General features: G+C 37.6%; 1 protein-coding gene across 1 annotated transcript; it reads left to right on the top strand.

Moving 5' to 3' along the window:
• Positions 1 to 1,518: 1,518 nt before the first annotated feature.
• Positions 1,519 to 19,253, top strand: LOC138711064 (3'-5' exoribonuclease 1-like). Its single transcript, XM_069842372.1, has 6 exons — positions 1,519 to 1,738; positions 2,104 to 2,411; positions 8,745 to 9,033; positions 11,857 to 11,940; positions 12,039 to 12,224; positions 15,182 to 19,253. Exons 1-6 carry the CDS (start codon positions 1,712 to 1,714, stop codon positions 15,305 to 15,307), a joined length of 1,020 nt encoding a protein of 339 aa, XP_069698473.1. The 5' UTR covers positions 1,519 to 1,711; the 3' UTR covers positions 15,308 to 19,253.
• The last annotated feature ends 2,266 nt before the right edge of the window (positions 19,254 to 21,519 follow it).

Raw genomic sequence — 21,519 nt, 5'->3', positions numbered from 1 at the left:
GATGACAACAAAATAAGGTATAACATTTTGGCTAAGACGTTAATTGAAATCGTACGTTGAACAATAGGAGTGCAATCGGCGTAGCTTAGCCGGCTGAGACGCTTGCCTGCCGATCCGGAGTTGCGCTCGGGCGGGTTCGATTCCCGCTTGGGCTGATTACGTGGGTGGTTTTTTTCCGAGGTTTTTCCCAACCGTAAGGCAAATGTCAGGTAATCTATAGCGAATCCTCGACACTCATCTCGCTATCACCAATTTCATCGATGCTAAATAACCTTGTAGTTGATACAGCATCATTAAATAACCAAGTAAAAAAACAACAATGCGGTTATGGAACTGTAACTCAGGATTTAAATGCGTTTAGAGCCAAAACAAATAATTGCTCATAATAATTTATTTTCCATTCACGAGACTGAGTTTTTGTCCGATGTCTTGTGATTGATTGTCCTGTGATATCTCTGCTGTGACCCCTGCGTCTTGACGATCCTGACCAAAGAGGTCCGCGTACTACCAGTATCGGTACCATCAAATGAATCTCCCTCCGCTAAACGCAGTGTGTACAAATCTGATAGAAGTGAGGTCAAGCAGAGTAAACTAAGAAAGAAGTATACTTACTTACAAATGGCTTTTAAGGAACCCGCAGGTTCATTGCCGTCCTCACATAAGCCCGCCATCGGTCCCTATCCTGTGCAAGATTAACCCACTCTCTATCATCGTATATCTCCCTCAAATCCATTTTAATATTATCCTCCCAGCTACGTCTCGGCCTCCCCAAAGATCTTTTTCCCTCCGGTCTCCCAACTAACACTCTATATGCATTTCTGGATTCGCCCATATGTGCTACATGCCCTGCCCATCTCAAACGTCTGGATTTAATGTTCCTAATTATGTCAGGTGAAGAATACAATGCGTGCAGTTCTGTGTTGTGTAACTTTTTCCATTCTCCTGTAACTTCATCCCTCTTAGCCCCAAATATTTTCCTAAGAACCTTATTCTCAAACACCCTTAATCTCTGCTCCTCTCTGAAAGTGAGAGTCCAAGTTTCACAGCCATACAGAACAACCGGTAATATAACTGTTTCATAAATTCTAACTTTCAGATTTTTGACAGCTGACTAGATGACAAAAGCTTCTCAACCGAATAATAACAGACATTTCCCAAAGAAAGAAGTATGTTGAGATTTATTAATTATATGTTCTATTTTCAGAAAGGTACTGTATTTACTTTTATTTTGCCGGTCAATGTATTAAATGTTCAGTGAAATATTTAAAAATAATATTTAGCAGATTTTTAATTATCGCATACTATATAAAACTACTTTTGATCTCTGCTAATTAATGAACCTTTCTTCGTTATTTTCATTGCTATGTTCATTAATAAATTTTGGAATTTAGTCGGCGAAAATTATGTTATTTTTCACTATTGACCAACGGTGTAAGTTATAATTTATTGACTCCAAAGTTTATGTCATGTCTCTGACAGTTTAGCGCGCTACTCACCCTCTAGCGAAGAAAATATACACCACAATGGACACTAGTCTGTTTTTGAATAGGAAATGTAGTTCGATTCATGTGATACCGTAAGACGGAAGTTGTGCTTGTGTCATAAATGTGACATTGTAGTGAAGCCACAATGTTGAACTCAAACTAAATTATTTTCTACATTATTTATGAAGGATCGTATGTATTTATAAATTAAATTAAAAGTTATAATAATGGCAGAAACTTCTGCAGACGATGAGGTAAGTAGGGTTGTATATACAGCGATATTTCGTATTTTGAGGTGTACATAACCTTAAATATTTCGCTGCTCCATAAATTAATCATTTGGTTGTGTTTGTGCGGGAGGAATGCTATGATTTTCTATAAATGTAAATTTGATTTTCGTGATTGATTATACTTTTTGAGCGCCATTCAGTTCCTGTCTTACATTTTTTTTTTGTTTACTTCAAAATACTTGTATAGACCTACAGGCTAACTTTTTGTGTTTGAAACTAGTATACGGAAAGTAGAACAGGCTCAATAATATATTGGTATGATTTCCATAAAAAGGTGTATATTTGGTATTATTTCTCTATTCTATTTTATGTTATCCTTTATACTTCAGCACAAGGAAGACAAAGGCAAAGAAGAGGAGTGGAAGGACTCTCCATTCAGTGATGCAGTGTACAAAGAATTAGCAAGATTGAACGGGCGTATAAATCAGATGAGTAAAGCTGCCATTGTGTCGAAACTGAAACAGTTAAAACTGAATACTGAAGGAAACTGTGATGTGTTGAAGCAAAGACTAAAAAGCTATTACAAAAAGCAGAAGCTAACGAGTGCTAACTTGCTTGCAGCCAGCAAACTTAGTCCATATTACGTCATTGTTGACTTCGAAGCTACCTGTGAAGAAGTGAATGCACCAGATTATCCGTAAGTTGATTTTCATTTTGTTGCATTGACACTGTTTGCCTGCTGAACGTAATGTTTGAGTTGACAGCAGTGGAAAGACTCCAAGGTATTTTTCTAAAGAAGCTACATCAAAAGAGGCATAATCTTCTTTTCCCTCACTTCTTACCTTCTGACAGTTATAGGTGATAAACACATGGTTTTAATTTGTAGTCACAAATAGCCTACGTTCAATGTAAAAATCGAGTGATACTTAATCTGTATATTTTGTGCACTGTTGTAGCCCCTCCCCCCCCCCCCCCCACTTGTTACTAATTACCAACTTAACATGTGAGAGGTCCAGGATGAATTAGATAGGGAAATGGTCAGTTTACGTCCTGGATCTTTCGATTGTTATATTTATTCACAGAGGCTGAAAGCAATGTTCCCAAAGGGTGATCAAGGTATTAACTGACAGGCAAAATTACTTCTAGTCACTGTCAACGTATACAGAGTGTTCTGAAAAAAGGTTCCAATATTTAGAAAGGAGGTATAATACGATGAAAGAGTAATGGAACGGAGAAAAATTCTCTCTGGCGCCGGGATTTGAACCCGGGTTTTCAGCTCTATGTGCTGATGCTTTATCCACTAAGCCACACCGGATACCCACTCCGGTGTCGGACAGAATCGTCTCAGTTTAAGTTCCAACTCTTGGGTTCCCTCTAGTGGCCGCCCTCTGCACTACGTCATAGATGTCTATGAATGTAGGACTGAAGTTCACACATGTGCTGAGGTGCACTCGTTATGAGTGACTAGTTGGCCGGGATCCGACGGAATAAGCGCCATCTTAAATCACGAAGTGATTTACGCATATCATATATACGAGGGGGATCCAGGAAATAACGACCGTTTTGTTGTAATAATTAAAAAAAAAATATTTATTTGAAAAAACAAAGTCTGTTACATAACTGAAGCTTCCTTTACTTCTCTACATAATCACCACCTACATTTAAACATTTGTCGTATCTGTTCACTGGCTTTAGAATTCCCATGTTATACTCCTCTGCCACCAGTTCATTAAGCCAGGTGTTCACTGTCTTCTTCAACTCTTCATCACTTCCAAAACGCGTACCACCCAGAAAGTCTTTCAGCTTAGTGAAAAGGTGAAAATCGCTAGGAGCAAGGTCTGGACTATAGGGCGGATGATCAAAGATTTCCCAACCGAATTGATCCAGCAATTCTCGAGTTGAAGCAGCAGTGTGCGGACAGGCGTTGTCGTGAAGAAGCACAACTCGCCTCTTGTTTTGGATGGCTCGCCGTAGTTTTCATAAAGTCTCACAATAACGATTTGCATTGATCGTAGTGCCTTTTGGCATGAAATCCAGCAAAAGAACACCTTTGCGATCCCAAAAGACAGTAGCCATGACTTTTTGTGTTGAGACAGTCTGTTTGAATTTTCTCGGTTTCTTGGGTGATGAGGGATGATGCCACTGACGTGATTGGCGCTTGGTCTCTGGGGTGTTGTGAGACACCCAGGTCTCATCACCAGTCACAATTTGATCAAGAAAGGTGTCTCCATCTGTGTGATATCGCATCAAGAATGTCAATGCTGAGGCCATTCTCTGAGTTTTGTGTTGGTCACTCAGTTGCCGTGGAACCCATTGTGCACAGATTTTGTGGTAGCCAAGATGTTGCGACACAATTTCACCAAGCAAAGAACGAGAAATGTCAGGAAAGGCAATATGCAATTCGTCGAGTGATGTGCGCCTGTCTTGCAAGATTCTGTCGTTCACTTTAGTCTTCAGGTCTTCTGTGATGAGTGATGGGCGTCCGGGTCGAGTTTCATCGTGGACATTTGTTCGCCCATTGTTGAACATTTCGCACCATTTTCTCACATTTCTTTCATTCATTACAGTATCACCATACACTTCTTTCAATTGCCGGTAAATTTCTGCAGGTTTCAAATGTCGGGCATTCAAAAATCGAATCACACTCCTCACCTCACAGTCGGCGGGATTATCAATCACGTCCATTTTGAAGTAACACAAAATGCACAATGGCGACTTGTTGCAACCAGTACTCACATTATGAGAACACATGTTAAGGAAGCCAGTTGACCTTCAAACGAGGAAGGGGAGTCAGCTGCGCGACGGGTATGCGCGAACAGTCGTTATTTCCTGGATCCCCCTCGTATTATTTTAATGTACCGAAGTACATATGATATTTCCATGCAGATATTCTGCGTCATCATACGATGAAAGAGTAATGTAATGGAGAAAAATTCTCTCCGGCGCAGGGATTTGAACCCGGGTTTTCAGCTCTACGTGCTGATGCTTTATCCACTAAGCCACACCGGATACCCACTCCGGCGTCGGACAGAATCGTCTCAGTTTAAGTTCCAACTCTTGGGTTCCCTCTAGTGGCCGCCCTCTACACTAGGTGCACTCGTTATGAGTGACTAGTTGGCTGAGCTTAGTAGATAAAGCATCAGCACGTAGAGCTGAAAACCCGGGTTCAAATCCTGGCGCTGGAGAGAATTTTTCTCCATTCCATTACTCTTTCATCGTATGATGACGCAGAATATCTGGATGGAAATATCATATGTACTTCGGTACATTAAAATAATATATAAGGAGGTATAAGTAATGCATCCAAGCAAGAAATAAAAGACCTACACACTTGGGTCCTAAAAGTAATATCTTCTGAGAAATGAGGTAATGTTTATCATCACTGTAAGGGCAGCATATCTACCAGTATGGGCTCTTGAGCAAGAAACAAAACGTGCTTCTATTTAACAGATATGAAACCAACTTCCTGACTGGTACAGTAATATGATTACAAACTCCAACGTACTGTCGTCTGATACAAACACAAACAAAGGTATGCTGTATAATACAGTAACAAACGACTGCATTCTGTTTCCTCATTTGTTTCTTGTTAAAGAGCTGATAGTGGAAGATATGCTGCTCTTAGCCTACAGTGGTGGTAAACATTTACTCATTTCTCAGAATTTATTAATTTTAGAACCCAAGTGTGTAGGTCTTTTATTTTCTTCTTTGATGCATATTACCTTATCTCTAAATATTGTAATCTTTTTTCAGAACACCTGTATACATAAGAGAAAGTCAATAGGTTTCAGTATGTACCAAGTATTAAACATCATTTCTTATGTTTATCACTAGAGTTAAGATTTTTGTAAGAAAATGTAAAATTCGCGTGAAAAATATTGTCATAGATGAACTATATTCAGGCCAAACACTCAACATGCACACTGACTTTCAAAGGTATCCGACCTACGATTTTATGATCGTGTAAGCTAGCTTTCCAACCACGGGATAAGCACAGTCTAGTACAGTGGTCGTCAGCACTTGCTGAAATGGGTAAAGGGTAAATGGAGCCGTACCGTGTGCCCCGTCGTGCAGCAGGAAGAGGTAGAGAGCATATCCGATAGCAGCTACGAGTGCACTGTAGTGTGGGTAAGAGACGCTAGCCCCAGGGTGCTCTGTGCTGATGACCGCTGGTCTAGTACATACAGTCACGAAGCTTGAGATGATTTTTTGCATTTCTCGCGATACAATGCTGCAAGCGGTTAGCAACTGAGAGTAATGGGAACAATAGACTGTGCAATAGTAGCGATCGTAGTGGCTAGCAACTTAAGTTCAACTGTCCTTGGATGAATATTCTCTACGTATTGAGCTTCGTGACTGTATATACTAGACTGAGAGATAAGTCAGAATCAAGGATAAGAAAAATTGACAAACTTTGAAAGAGTTTCGCTAGTTCTCAATAGGTGGCACCATTATTGGGAGTCATTAAAAAGTGTCAGGGAAAATGATTATGTAGATTAAGCATAAATTTTTCTTCTAATAGACAATATCAGCAGTTTCCAGCCAAACTCAGTGTTGTTTTACAATCAATAAAGTGGGATGAAAAATTGACTATTATCTTTGCCGTCTATTTATAGAAGTATTAACTAAAGATTCGACACTTACGCCAAGAAATTAATTATTGATCACTATCGATTAGTAGTGTCAGATATCTTTGAACGTTAGTATACATATCAACGGCCCAGTTCAAAAGGGAAATGACTCAAAATTTGAAGTTTTGAGAAACCTGAATTTTAGAGCTTCATGTTGTGCATATTACTGTAATTTGAAACTTATAGTATATATATATATATATATATATATATATATATATATATATATATATATTTTTATCCAATGCCACCAGGTTGTCTTTTCGACATTTCTGGTCTTCTCTCCTGGCCGTGGCTTAGTTGTAACCCACTTCTGAGGTTGGGGCGCCTGGAAGGCGGAGTTACATTACCCCGATGATGTGATAGGATGATTATGATAATGTGGTGCCAGGAGAGGTCTTAAATCTAAACTTAACCTAAATTCCAGACCATGGACGAACACCAATGGTTTCACTCATATCTCATAGATAGGAAACAGAAAGTTGAAATCAATACAACTATGAAATCTACATCGACATGGGGAACTATCAATAATGGAATTCCTCAAGGATCAATATTAGGTCCCCTACTTTTTCTAGTGTTTATAAATGATCTTGCCCCCCTTATAAAAGATGTAGGTCATCCCATATTATTTGCAGATGACACAAGTATAGTAATTACAGCCAATAACTCCAACACATTCCAATCTTCAACAGAGGAAATTCTCTTCAAAATATGTGACTGGTTCTCAGTCAATAAATTAGTATTAAATTGTAACAAAACTAACATAATTCAATTTAAATCCTGTCCAAATTCAACGTCGCAAATTTCTAGCGCAATAATTAACAATAGATCCCTATTAGAAACAACAACAACCAAATTTCTTGGCTTAAAAATCGATAATGTGTTAAAATGTATTAAAGAAATTACCCCCAAACTAAATTCAGCTTGTTTTGCTATTAGATCTATGCAAAAGATAGTAAATATCAATACCTTAAAAACAATATACTTTGCATACTTCCACTCGGTAATGAGTTTTGGAATAATATTCTGGGGAAATTCCACAGATAGTAACAATATATTTCTATTACAAAAAAGAGTAATTAGAATAATAGTAGGTGCGAAATCTAGGGAGTCGTGTAGGACTATTTTCAAAAAACTACAAATAATGCCCATGGCTTGTCAGTATATCTTTTCATTAATAGTCTTCCTCGTATGTAATCGTGAAAACTTTGTAACTAATTCAACAGTTCATAGCATAAATACACGTCAAAAAAATGACTTTCATACTCCATCGGCAAGTCTATCGTGCTATCAAAAAGGAGTGCGTTATATGGCAGTAAAAATTTTTAATAGCCATCCTATCGATATAAAAAATGAAACTCAAAACATAAAATTATTTAGGGCCAAATTAAAGAAGTACCTAATTTCTCACGCCTTCTATTCTGTAGGTGAATTCATGACATTCAATAACACTTCATGAAATTGATACTAAAACTATGTGTTGTACTAGTAGACTATATTGTAAATCTCGTCTGTATATATTTCATCTAGACTATGACTATAAATTAAGATTTTATAATAGTATTAAGTTTTTTGACTTGTTCCATATTCTAGCTGTAAGCATGTATGAATACCATGGAATGTTAATAAATACAATACAATACAATACAATACAGGAATAATCCCCTTTAAGGAAAAATTCCTGTGCTCTAACCGGGAATCGAACCCAGGACCTCATGAAACATCATTAACCCGGGAGAAGGCGCATAGCGGGGAAAAGACCGCACTTTGTTTTAAATCTGCACTAGGCCTACTTTAATGGCAGGAAACCTCTGACCTCCTCACTCTTTAGTACCTTGTTGACAATTTGTGCACCTGAAATAATCAAAGTTGTGCTCTATTTCGAACAGATACTTGTTCTTTTTATAGTGCGGTGTTTTTGACCACATGCGGCGCCTCATGTTATAACGTGCAAGCACCTTCTCCCAGGTTAACAGAATTTGGAGCAATTTCGACGATCCTTCAATTTTTCATAGCATCATAAAGCTTTAAAATGCAGGTTTCTCAACACTGTAAATTTTGAGTTGTTTCCCTTTTGAACTGGGACATCCATATCGTCCCTCCTCTGGCAAACTAGCGAAAGTGAAAAATAAGCGACCCTGCACTTAAGGTCAATATTGCACTATTTAATAGTGCAATATAGACCTTAAGTGCAGGGTCGCTAATTTGTCACTTTCGCTAGTTTGCCAGAGGAGGAACGATATCTCTAAACATAATTACATCTAATTTTTCATGTTTGTCCTAATACCAAAAAAAATAAATAAATAAAAAAAAAATACTGCTCTGGCTTGATCCCCAACCAGATTTGAAGCCTAGACAAGGACTGCCAGTGAAGGAGTTGTGTGATTGTTGTGTAGGCACGAGATCATAGAGTTCCCTGCGGTGCTGGTGAGCACCGAGAAGCAAGCGGTTGTGGACAGCTTCCAAGCGTACTGCAGGCCTGTCATCAACTCGAAGCTCTCGGACTTCTGCGTCGAACTCACAGGCATCACACAAGAGGAAGTCGATAAGGCTGACACCTTTCCTAAGATTCTTAAAGATTTCGAAGACTGGCTTGCAAAGAACAAGCTGGGCACAAAACACAAATTCACTATGGTGACCGATGGCCCTTGGGACATGGGACGCTTTTTGTATGGACAGTGCAAGGTACTGTGAATCTTCCTGATGTTGAGTGATATAGTATTAGTGTTAGAGAGATGAAAGAGCTGGAGACTACTTTTATTAGCTTAAGAGTACTGATTATTGCTGTTAACAGTATTTTCGCGTGTAAATGTGAATACCAGAACGGGCATATGGTAATTGTGTAGAAGTCACCAGTTGTTGCTTGCCCCTCCCCCCATCCCCCGCGGTATCATGTATGAAAGGATATCGTCTTTGAAGGCAGAGGCAGTATTAATACACAAATGTATACATAATATGATTCCAGTACATAGCTTATAGCTTACGTGCTGTCTTCATTCATACTGGTAAATTGTCAATGTGAAGTTTTGAAATAATAATACGAGGCGTGTCCTTTAAGTTCCAAAAGGGTGTAGTAAGTAAATGGGAAGATATTTACAAACCATTTTTGTTGCATTGTATTCCCCACACTTCAATTACTTCTCAACATAATCTCCACCATTATTGAGGCATTTATCGAGTCGTGGCACAAGTCTTTCTATCCCCTCATTGTAGAATTCGCCCGCCTGAGATGCGAACCACTCCCGTACTGCTGTTTTCACTTCATTGTCGCCATCAAAACATTGACCACCGAGGAACTTCTTGAGGTGCAGGAAGAGATGAAAGTCACTCGGAGCCAACCCGGGCTGTAGGGAGGATGGTCAATTTGTTCCCAGCCAAATTTCGAGATGAGATTTTGGGTGTCACGAGCTGTGTGTGGCCATCTCCTGACCATTCCATCACTAATGGCATCATCACCATACACCTCACAAAGTTGACGATGAATGTCAGCTGGTTTGATGTTTCTCTCTGCAGACGCTAAATAACCTAGATGTTGATAAAGCGTCGTAAAATAACCCAATAAAATAAAATAAAAAAAAAAATTGATGTTTCTCGCATTCAAGAAACGGATAACAGACCGCATCTCACAGTCGATCACTTTAAACATTTCAACTGATCACAACTAACCACACACACGGACTGAAGCTCTGAAACTGCATGCACAGCTTGCCTGAGGACTGAAGAAGAAAACACGTATGCGCAAAATAATGATTGCAGCAATGCGACGGCTGTAATTGAAAACGGAACTTACTTTGAGAACACGCCTCGTAAATTAGACGCTCACTAGTCCGAGCTAATTGGAACTGGGACCTGTTCGCATTATAGAAATTTCGGAGTAAGTGGGGGACAGGAATTCATGCAGGGAAAGAGAGAGAGAGAGAGAGAGAGAGAGGGAGAGGGAGGGGGAGAGAGGGGGAGAGGGAGAGAGAGAGAGAGATTTTGATTTTTTTATGTAAAAGTGCAGTGAGTAGAAATTAGTAGGAAGTGAGAAGCGAAGGAGAAAAAGGGTAGATAAGGGAGAAAAGTTTTTATTACTCACCCCTTTAGTTTCACAATCCCGTAACACACTTTGAGTTTTATGCATAATTGGCATATGTGAAAAGTGAGCAGGTCCGGTATTGTACACTTGGTCCCTTTCATTATTGAATTATTCACTGAAATGAGATGTAATTGCATTTAATTGTGTTTTCTTTTAAGAATTAATAAAAATGCTAAACGCTGAACTCTTTCAGGTCAGTTTAAAACAATGAGGAACTTTAATGGAGATTTTTATTTAAAAACATTAGCATTCGAACTTGCTCTGCTTCTGGCTACTTCGCTTATTAGCTGTGATACCTTATGTGCTGAATAATAGCCTTTCTGACATTACTGTCGATGAAGGAGTTAAAATTTATCTTTTTGACTAATCTTGTTTTTAACAACCTTACCAAAGTTCTTGGTAGGCCTTGTAAGCTAAACTTAAATGCGGTAAGTAAATAACAAATGAATAAGACCTATAGACAAATATGATAACAAATGAATAATACCTATCGACAGATACGAACAATAACAAATAAATAACGCTTATTGACAAATACGAATAATAACAAATGAATAACACCTATCGACAAATACAAATAATAACAAATGAATAACACCTATCGAAAAATACAAATAATAACAAAATGAATAACATCTATCGACAAATACAAATAAAAACAAATGAATAACACCTTTCGACAAATACAAATAATAACAAATGAATAACACCTTTCGACAAATACAAATAATAACAAATGAATAACACCTTTCGACAAATACAAATAATAACAAATGAATAACACCTATTGACAAATACGAATAATAACAAATGAATGATACCTATGAACAAATACAAATAACAAATGAATGACACCTATAAACAAATGTGAATAATAACAAATCAATAGAACCTACCAACAAATAACAAACGCTATCACACATGCAAAAAACTATTTATTTAAAATAAAAATGATTCATAATATTTTATTTTTTTTTATGAAGATCGACCAAAAAATAATGTGCAATACAAGTGTCTTAAGTGTATTACAGAAACTCGGAACTTGAAAAGGCGAGACTTCAAACATTTCCTCGTTCCTGTAAATCTCACTTACCACACTTGTATTACAATATACGATTTCAAAGGTTTAATAGTTTTTAAAGTAGGATTTGAAAGATTCGAATGACGAAAAAAAACGCGAAGATTAGAGTTTTCGAATTTTAATTCGCGCAATGTGAGGTTTCGAAAGGAAGCCGCCTGGTATCGAAGGAGCAAGTGGACAATAGAGTAAATTATTAATGAATTTTCAGCCTTAGAGTATCGGGACTGTATGAATGTTAATTCAGCCGGTTACTTGATTGGTGGCTCGTATAGACTTGTGTGTTGTGTGTTACATAATGGAGAAATATTTTTCATTTTGAGATTTGATATATTTGATGTCTTATTTGCAGATTTCTGATTTGCCTTACCCACAATTTGCTAAGAAGTGGATTAACATCAGAAAAGTGTTCAGCAACTTCTACAAATCCAAGAGGGTGTGTAAATAAGATATTAGGTTGGTCTTACACCATTCCATGTTACAATTTTTATAATGTGAGAATCTATAATTTCTCTTGGTTGCTTTACTTTGCAGTGTTGTTTGAAACTGATGTTGAAACATCTGGAGCTTGACTTTGAGGGACGGCCCCACTGTGGTCTGGACGATGCCCACAACATTGCACGCGTGCTGTTGAGGATGATGAACGATGGAGCCTCTATACAGGTCAACGAGCGAATACATCTGGCATCCCTGGAAGCAAAGACAAAAGCTGGAGATAAGGTGGACTTCTCCTTTCTTTTTACTCTAAACAGCTAATTGTGTGTATTCATAGTATTTGCGCAGTTTCAGGGAAGGTTTCGACACGAACTCATTAATATTACCCTTGTAAGTAAATAAATGTCCTGCGCCATGGCGTCGCGGTCTAAGGCATCCTACCTAGGACTCGCGTTACGGAATGCGCGCTGGTTCGAGTCCTCATGGGGGAAGAAATTTTCTCATGAAATTTCGGCCAGTGTATGGGACCGGTGCTCACCCAGCATCGTGATGCACTTGGGGAGCTACGATAGGTAGCGAAATCTGGTTGCGAATGCCAGCTATAACGGCTGGGGGGATCATCGTGCTAACCACACGATACCTCCATTCTGGTTGCATGATCGTCCACCTCTGCTTCGACATGTGGGCGTGAGGCCAGCAGCCGGCTGGTTGGTCTAGGCCCTTCACGGGCTGTAGCGCCACGGATTATTTAAGTAAATAACATATCATTTTGAACCTCACAACAGGTGTTCAAAATGATGGCCACCAACATTAGTATTTATATTTATTATTTGCAATTATTTATTTATTTACAAATTACTTTCAGAGAACCCGGAGGTTCATTGCCGCCCTCACATAAGCCTGCCATCGGTCCCTATCCTGAGCAAGATTAATCCAGTCTCTATCATCATATCCCACCTCCCTCAAATCCATTTTAATATTATCCTCCCATCTACGTCTCGGCCTGCACAAAGGTCTTTTTCCCTCCGGCCTCCCAACTAACATACTATATGCATGTCTGGATTTGATGTTCCTAATTATGTCAGGTGAAGAATACAACAAGTATAGTTCTGCATTGTGTAACTTTCTCCATTCTCCTGTAACTTCATCCCTCTTAGCCCCAAATATTTTCCTAAGCATCTTATTCTCAAACACTCTTAATCTCTGTTCCTCTCTCAAAGTGAGAGTCCAAGTTTCACAACCATACAGAACAACCAGTAATATAACTGTTTTATAAATTCTAACTTTCAGGTTTTTTTTTTGACAGCAGACTGGATGATAAAAGTTTCTCAACCGAATAATAACAAGCATTTCCTATATTTATTCTGCGTTTAATTTCTTCTAGAGTGTGATGTTGGTTACTGTTGCTCCCAGGTATTTGAATTTTTCCACCTTTTCAAAGGATAAATTTTCAGTTTTTATATTTCCATTTCGTACTATATCGAAACCGTGTGCATCCCAACAAAGTGGAATGCTTATTTTAATGGGAACCTTATCCCTGGAGCAATGGCCACATGTTTAAAATAATAGCTAATGTTGGAACTTTAAGGACAGATGTTATTGATATGCAATTCAGATTCAATTCAGTATATAGGCCTATTATTAGATTAATAGTTCAGTACGTGTGTAGATATAAATTCAGAAATATGCTCAGTTTATAACAAATTAAGAAAGAAGTTTGTAATCATTATTGATAGTATCGATAGTTTTGATTATAACTATCGATAGTAGAAACAGCAGTCAATAGTATTACCGTTAGTGTTGTGACTATCATCCATCTCTACATCTAGCATTGTGATACACATGAGAAGCTACGAAATCCAGCTATAACGGCAGGGGGGGGGGTTCATCATGCTAACCACATGATATCTTTAGTCTGGTTGGATGATCGTCCACCTCTGCTTCGGCATGCAGATGTGAGACCAGTAACCAGCTGGTCGGTCTGGGCCTTTAAAGGACTGTAGTGCCACTGATTATTATTATTATTATAATTTATTATTTTATTATATTGTTTTATTATTAGTGTTTATAATTTTTAATCTTAAGGAGAATTTATGGCCCAGTCCAAGATGATGGGATTTGGAGAATACGATATAATAATGAATTACAAAGCCTATATAAAGATCAGGACTTAGCCACTACCATCCGACTACAATGGGCAGGGCACATAATTAGGATGGGAGACACCCAAATACCCAAGAAAACACTCTTCAGTAAAAGTGAAGGTAAAAGACCTATTTGAAGACCCAGGGATCGCTGGATTGATGCAGTGGCAAAGGATGCCAACACGTTTCTTGAAACCAGATGGTGGATGTCAGCTGAAATGGATAGGATTATATGGAGGCAGATGGTTAAGGAGGCCAAGGTTCGATCCCGAACTGTGACGTCATAGAAGAAGATTTATTATTTTTGTTATTGTTACTATTATTAGTATTGTGTTTTTATGATCATTATTTTTATATAATTTTTATTATCATTTTTGTTGTTACTATTATTGTTATTGTTATAATTATTAAAATTGGCCAACGGCTGTTGACTAGCACATAAATATCAATAAATAAGAATTATTTTTGTATTTTTATTATTATTATTATTATTATTATTATTATTATTATTATTATTATTACTACTAGTACTACTATAAATTTATTATAGCAGAAAAAAAATATCGAGGTTTGAAGAAAAATCCTGATAGCAAGTTTTTTAAGAACACCTTTAAGAAGACCTACAAAAAATATCATGCTCAGTGTACAACATTTGGAGGAGGAGTGACATTTTTAGTAAAGCAATATGTAAGAAAAATGCAAGTGTATAAAATTTACAGTTTAAAAGTGTAAAAGACTGCCTAGAACGTGCAACCTTTTAATTAAATGTCAGCCAAAACAGCTGATTGAAGGGGTCTGTCTGCATGAAAGGTTGTCTGAATTATATGCAATTTTTTAACATTAAAAAGTGAAAAATCAGATTTAAAAAAATCGACAAAATTTCACTTTGGTGTATCATTAAGTTTTCAAGTAAATACTTCGATGGAAGGAATGTGGTTTGTGATCAGTGAAAGTAATTTTCATTCCATTCTTCTTCTTCTTTTTTTTTTTTTTTAACAAAAAAGAGATTCTTTATTATATGATAATAAGGACTTCCCTCTCTGCAAGCCAGTTACCACCTTCAGCAAACTAATGTGGTTTTCCTTTTGTGTTTGACAGCCAGAGCGAATGGTGGTAGTGCCAATAATCCATGCCGGTGACCACAGGAACACGGCTGTTAGGGTACAGCGAGAACGCAGCCGTAGGGATTGCCATCGTAAGGAGTCTGACGAGGATTCCACCTGACTGTGTAGTGTGCATTTTGTAATATAAAGACTTGCTGTTTTGAATTGTATCATGTTTAAAGAACTTTTTTCAAGTTCATAATTTTTTTTTCCAGATATCTCTGTACAGCTCTGATTGCTGCATTGAAACAAGCATCTTTTTTTGAATGTATAAAATAATATTTTATATTACATTACTATATCAGGATCATTGTTAATCATAATTAAAGATTTGTTATGTAATGTGTAATTTGCCTTTAAATATTGCTGCGAGAAGAGAACATGATCTTGGTGTACCCATTTTCATTGATGCTGCTGTTTCAGCTGGAAGTTAATATAAGATGACTGATTTCAAAGTCAAATTATACAGTGTTGAAAGATTACCAAGATATTGGCAGTGAAAGTTCCACTTCAGGTAATTGTGTTGTTGTTGTTTTCTAATGCCAGGCGTTTGACAATAAAGTCATTTGACCTCTTGCACTCCAATATTTTTCAAAGATATTATCATGGCCAGCCACTGAAGCACAGATTTTGAGGTGTTCCGAATCCATTTCTTGGTTTGAGTTGCACAATGGGCAGTTAGGGGACTGATATATTCCAATTCTATGCAGGTGTTTGGCCAAACAATCATGGCCTGTTGCCAATCTAAATGCAAATTTGAAAGACATGATAAGGCCAATAAGCTGATACAATAACAATAGATGTTTTATCAGGAACCGCCAGTGCTTATCTATTTAAACAAATCTATTAGTTTACAATAATTTGTTACATTTATTTGGTTTTAAACGTTTTCGGCTTGATTAAGCCATCATCAGAAAAGTTTATGCCTAAGTACATGAAGGTGGTACATGTGTATGTGATACAAATAAATAAAACAATTAACATGGATCTCTGTAGAAGTAAGTAAACACACAACGAGATTAAAACATTACTGTATTAAAACTAGGCTATGTGAGCCAAGATCAAAGTTATTAAAAGTTATTACATACTAAATTAAATTAAAACATGTGCGATACAGTTGTAATTGAGACAGGTTGGTATCTGTATTGAAGTCCAGATCTCACTGAGATTTGGTGCATCGGCTGTGGAGGAAGAAAAGAAATATGTATCAAGTTGTGATACCTATTATACCAAATTATAATGGAGGGTCATATACAAGAACAGAACAAAGTGCATATGTAGATCAGAATACTGCTATAGCTATAAAAAGCTTGATAAGCCACATAAATCTAGATACAAACATCTCGATGTGAAATATGTACGCGAGTGCACGGAACAGTTGTACTAAATAAAATTGAAATACTGTTAAGATTTAACATGATCGGAATTTGTAAGTAGAAACTAGGCCTGTGGTGTGATTAACTATGTCGTAGAAATGAAGCTGAACAAATCCAACTTACAATCATGAGTTCTGTGGAGCTATCCCTGTAGATGCTGAAGTAAAAAAAATGTAAGACAGGAACTGGAACTCAAAAGTAGACGATGAGGTAAGTAGGGTTGTGTATACAGCGATATTTCGTATTTCGAGGTGTACATAACCTTAAATATTTCGCTGCTCCATTAATTAATTATTTGGTTGTGTTTGTGCGGGAGGAATGCTATGATTTTGTAGTAATGTAAATGTGATTTTCGTGATTGATTATACTTTTTTGTAAGCTGTGACCTAGTTTACGTAATTTTTGTAAATGCCGTGCACCAAACAGTTGTCTTACCACCTTCAGCATCTACAGGGATAGCTAAAAACCTAAACACTTTGACACACATGCATTGAACTAGTACTATTAATTGGTTAAAGTGCAAATAAACCAGATAAATGAACTCAAAGAATGTAGACTACAACTTTTGCTGTTAGTATAAAAAACTTGGTAATCTTTGAGCACTGTATAATTCGAGTTTTCTAGTCTTTGTTTTACGTTATTCTGTTCAGAACAGTATTATGAAAGCAGATGGTCTCAAAGGCACTCTCTGTCCTTACATGAGAGGGTACAAGTATTTTATTGATGACATTAACGAGTAGTAGAATTTTATTTTATTGTGCAATGTTAGTTGGGGTTGTGGTGTTGGGATTACAGTAGATTCAGTTTTGGATGGAGATGGAGTATAAAAATGTACATTTTTTTGAGAGTGTAAAATCTTGAGACTTCATGTAAAACTGTACAGACTCCTGACTGTGACAATGTAAAATCTTAACAGAATATATGTAAAAATGTACAGACAGCCTGAAATCTTAAGAGAATAATTATGTGTATAAACTTACAGACTCTCTGACAATGTAAAATATATAGAGAATATGCAAAAACATAGACTCCGGAGTCTTGACAATTTAAAATCCAAGAGAGTACTGTTTTAACATTTCTGTTTTCGTGATTTCATTTGTAGAGAAATTATGTGACATTAGAGCTTAGAGTGTGGAGGATTTTGAGGTACTGTATTTGTTTGGCAAGTACGTATTTTATAATCTTATATTGAAACTTACATCAGTATGTTGTTTGATGTATATGAGGGTTGGGGCATGTCATGGCAACAATTTTTTTTTTCAAAGGTAAGGGTTGGTATCACAAAATGTCATATGTCGCACAGAAGCCGTGCAGTCAATGTGTGTCCACAACTCAAAATGGCTCTGAGCTTGTCTGTAATAGAAGAGAGAGTAATGTTACATCAGTTGTCAGTGTAGGATGGATATAACCCATGTTGAACAACACTTGTATATCAAAATAGCCGTTGTCTGTGGAAGGAATGCCAGATAATGCCACAAAGAGTTGGTAGAAGCTTTTGGGAATAATGCTCTTTCATACCTTAAGGTACGGTCACACGTAAGCCAAAAGTAGCGTGCTGCACGCTACTTTTCGTGCTGCGCAACCCGAGTGCAGCAAAAGTTGCAACTGGAGGTTGCGAGTCTGTTCACACACAAGGCGCTACTTTTGCAGCCGCAGTCATGCTGCAGGTTCCCATCTCCGTGTTGACTTCTCATTATACATTTTGTGGTTATGTTCGCATTATTAATAAACTCATGCGAAAGCTTACTTATCTATTATTTGCTTTTCTGTCCTAACTATTATTCAGAAATTGGCATTATTTTTACTATAAAGCTTTTAAAAACGCGTATGTACTTAAATGATAACCAACAGCATATTCACGTAATCAATGTTGACAACCCTCCTGTTTGAAACTACGCTACAAAAAATTAAAAAAGTGAATTATATCGCCAGCAATTATGCTCAGACTGTGTTGTGCATTTAATAACTGTTACAAATAATTTATTTTCATCACATCTAACATTAAAATATATCCAAACAATAAAAGTATCATTGGCACATTTGGATGGCAACACTGGTTGCAACCGCAGCAAAAGTTTCAACAAAACCGATATCAAAAATGCTGCGGCTGCAACCCTGAGAACCCTGTTCACACGTCGCTACTTTTAAGCTGTGCGCAGCATGGAAAAGTAGCAGGCAGCAGGTTCGGCAGCCGCTACTTTTCGGGTTGCACCGTTGTTCACACTTCGCAGTACAAGAGTTGCGCAGTTTTTTGTACTGCATTGCTGCAAAAGAAGCGACGTGTGACCATACCTTTACACTTGCAAGATGGATAGCTACTTTGAGGGCCTTTAGAACGGGTATGTGTGCTGTAATGATTCTGGCACAGAACACTGTAATGTTATAGCAACAACCGTAATAAACATGAGGAGCAAAATGTTGACGTGTTGTTAAATGTCCGTACATTTCGTCCATTTGTTGTCCTTTCTTCTGTATATTTCACATTTTCCACCCATGCTCGAATTCTCACAAAAAAAAATAGTTGCCATGACTTATGTCCCAACCCTCGTAGTACACAGTCGTTTTGAGTTTGTTTGGTTGTATGATGGATTTGAGGGGTCTTTGTACATTGTTGATATTACTGCATTAGATTTGCTGTTCGAGATAATTCTCCTGAATAAATGAATCGTAGTCTTTGTCAAGATGACAACATCCCTGCAATTTTCATTAGAAGTAGACAAAAATTGTTGTTGTTGTCAACTAATGCTGAGTTCTTGGCTGTTAAATATTTGTCATGCGGTGGGTTTAGAGGAAAGAGCTGAACATCACTGAAGATGATTCTGATCCATTTCTACCTGAAGACTGCACAATGGACGAAGTGGTGAAGAAATAATTCGAATTTTGTTCAAATGTTTTGACAAACAGTCATACCCTGTGGGTAATCAAAAGGATTCAACTGCACTATTCCTTGGATACTCAGGAATTATATTTTGTTGTACACTGAGACACTGCCATCTTTTAATATTTTAATTTTATGGAAATGGTATGACTTTATATCTTGATATTTTTATATATATTACGATGTACTGAAGTACATACGATATTTTCATGCAGAAATTCTGCGTCGTCATATGATGAAGAATGGGCGGAACGGAGAAAAATTCTCTCCAGCACTGGGATTTGAACTCGGGTTTTCAGCTGTATGTGCTGACGCTCTATCCACTAAGCCACACCAGATTCCCGTCCCGATGCCGGATTGAATCCTCTCTAAGTTCCACCTCTTAGGTTCCCTCTAGTGGCCAACCCTCATGCACTGCATCGTAGATGTGTGACAGTGGCAAAATGTCGAACACATTAATGTGTGGATGTGCACTCATTACGAATGCAGAATTTCTGCATGGAAATATCATATGTACTTCGGTACATCGCAATATATGATATGCAAAAATAATCACTTAGTGATTTAAGACTGCGCTTATTCCGTCGGATCCCAGCCACTTAGTCACTCATAATGAGTGCACCTCTGCACATTAACGTGTTGGACATTGTGCCACTGTCGCATATTCTGTGACGCAGTGCATGAGGGTTGGCCACTAGAGGGAACCTAAGAGGTGGAACTTAAACAGAGAGGATTCAATCTTGCATCGAGATGGGAATCCGTTGTGGCTTAGTGGATAGAACTTCAGCACGTAGAGCTGAAAACCCTGGTTCAAATCCCGGTGCCGGAGAGAATTTTTCTCCATTCCACCCATCCTCCATTATTGATATTTTGAGTTGATTAATCTTTTAACTGTTGAAAATGATAAAGTTGACATGGGGTTTTGTAAGATTTTACTTCCCTTCTTAGCAAGACAATCAGCAGCTTCATTACCAGATAATTCAAGTGTGTCAGTACCCACTGAAAAGCTGTCTTTTTGATAAGCTTCATCAGATGGTTTATAATTTTCCAACAATGTTATTTTTTTTTACTTTTAGGTGACAGTTTGGTTGTTGTAGCAGTAAAGGCTATTTTAGAATCACTGAACATAACAGCTTTTTGAAAATAAGAGATCTGGTATATATTTTGATGTCTAATTTTTTCTCTTCACTTAACGTCACTTGCGAATTTTTCCAATTTAAATTGCTGATTGACGCTCAATTGAGATTGTAGCCTGCTTAATTACGAATTGTTTGACGCCACTGCGAACGTTCTATCACTTTGCAATCTCGAGTTACACAGCCTCGTCTGCTGTGTAGCCTGCCAATTTGTGCCTCAAATTCCCTCCTCCCACATATCACTCCAACTCTAGGTCACTTTGGATACATTGATACTTTGTCGATCACCATTTACTTCATTGGGATATATTGTGTAGTTTAGAAATTATAGGAGTGACAAAACTGGCTTGAAAATGTGCTTTCTGAGGTGGCATCCTAGTACTGTACTGAACTTGCAGACTCAGGTCAAACATGTTATCTGAAATGTCTCCTTTGGCTTGGATAAACAGGATTCTGCTGTGATACTTACTTACAAATGTCTTTCAAAGAACCCGCAGGTTCATTGCCACCCTCACATGTCTGCATCAGTCTCTCTCCTGTGCAAGATTAATCCAGTCTCTACCATCATATCCCACCTCTCTCAAATCCTCCCGTCTACGTCTCGGCCTCCCCAAAGGTCCTTTTCCCTCAGGTCTCCCAACTAATGTTCTATACACATTTCTGGATTTACGTGCTACATGCCCTGCCCATCTCAAACCTCTCTGGATTTAATATTCCTAATTATGTCAGGTGAAGAATACAATGCGTGCAGTTCTGCATTTTGTAACTGTCTCCATTGTCCTGTAACTTCATCCCTCTTAGCCCCAAATATTTTCTAAGCACCTTTAACCTCCATTCCTCTATCAAAATTCTAACTTTAATTTTGTTTTGAGAGCAGACTGGATGACGAAAGCTTCTCAACCGAATAATAACAGACATTTTCCATATTTATTCAGCGTTTAAT

The sequence above is a fragment of the Periplaneta americana genome, chromosome 12 (assembly GCF_040183065.1).
Source record: "Periplaneta americana isolate PAMFEO1 chromosome 12, P.americana_PAMFEO1_priV1, whole genome shotgun sequence".
Lineage (NCBI taxonomy): Eukaryota > Metazoa > Arthropoda > Insecta > Blattodea > Blattidae > Periplaneta > Periplaneta americana.
The sequence above is the reverse complement of the archived record's forward strand: the minus strand, read 5'-3'. Positions and strand labels throughout refer to the sequence as shown.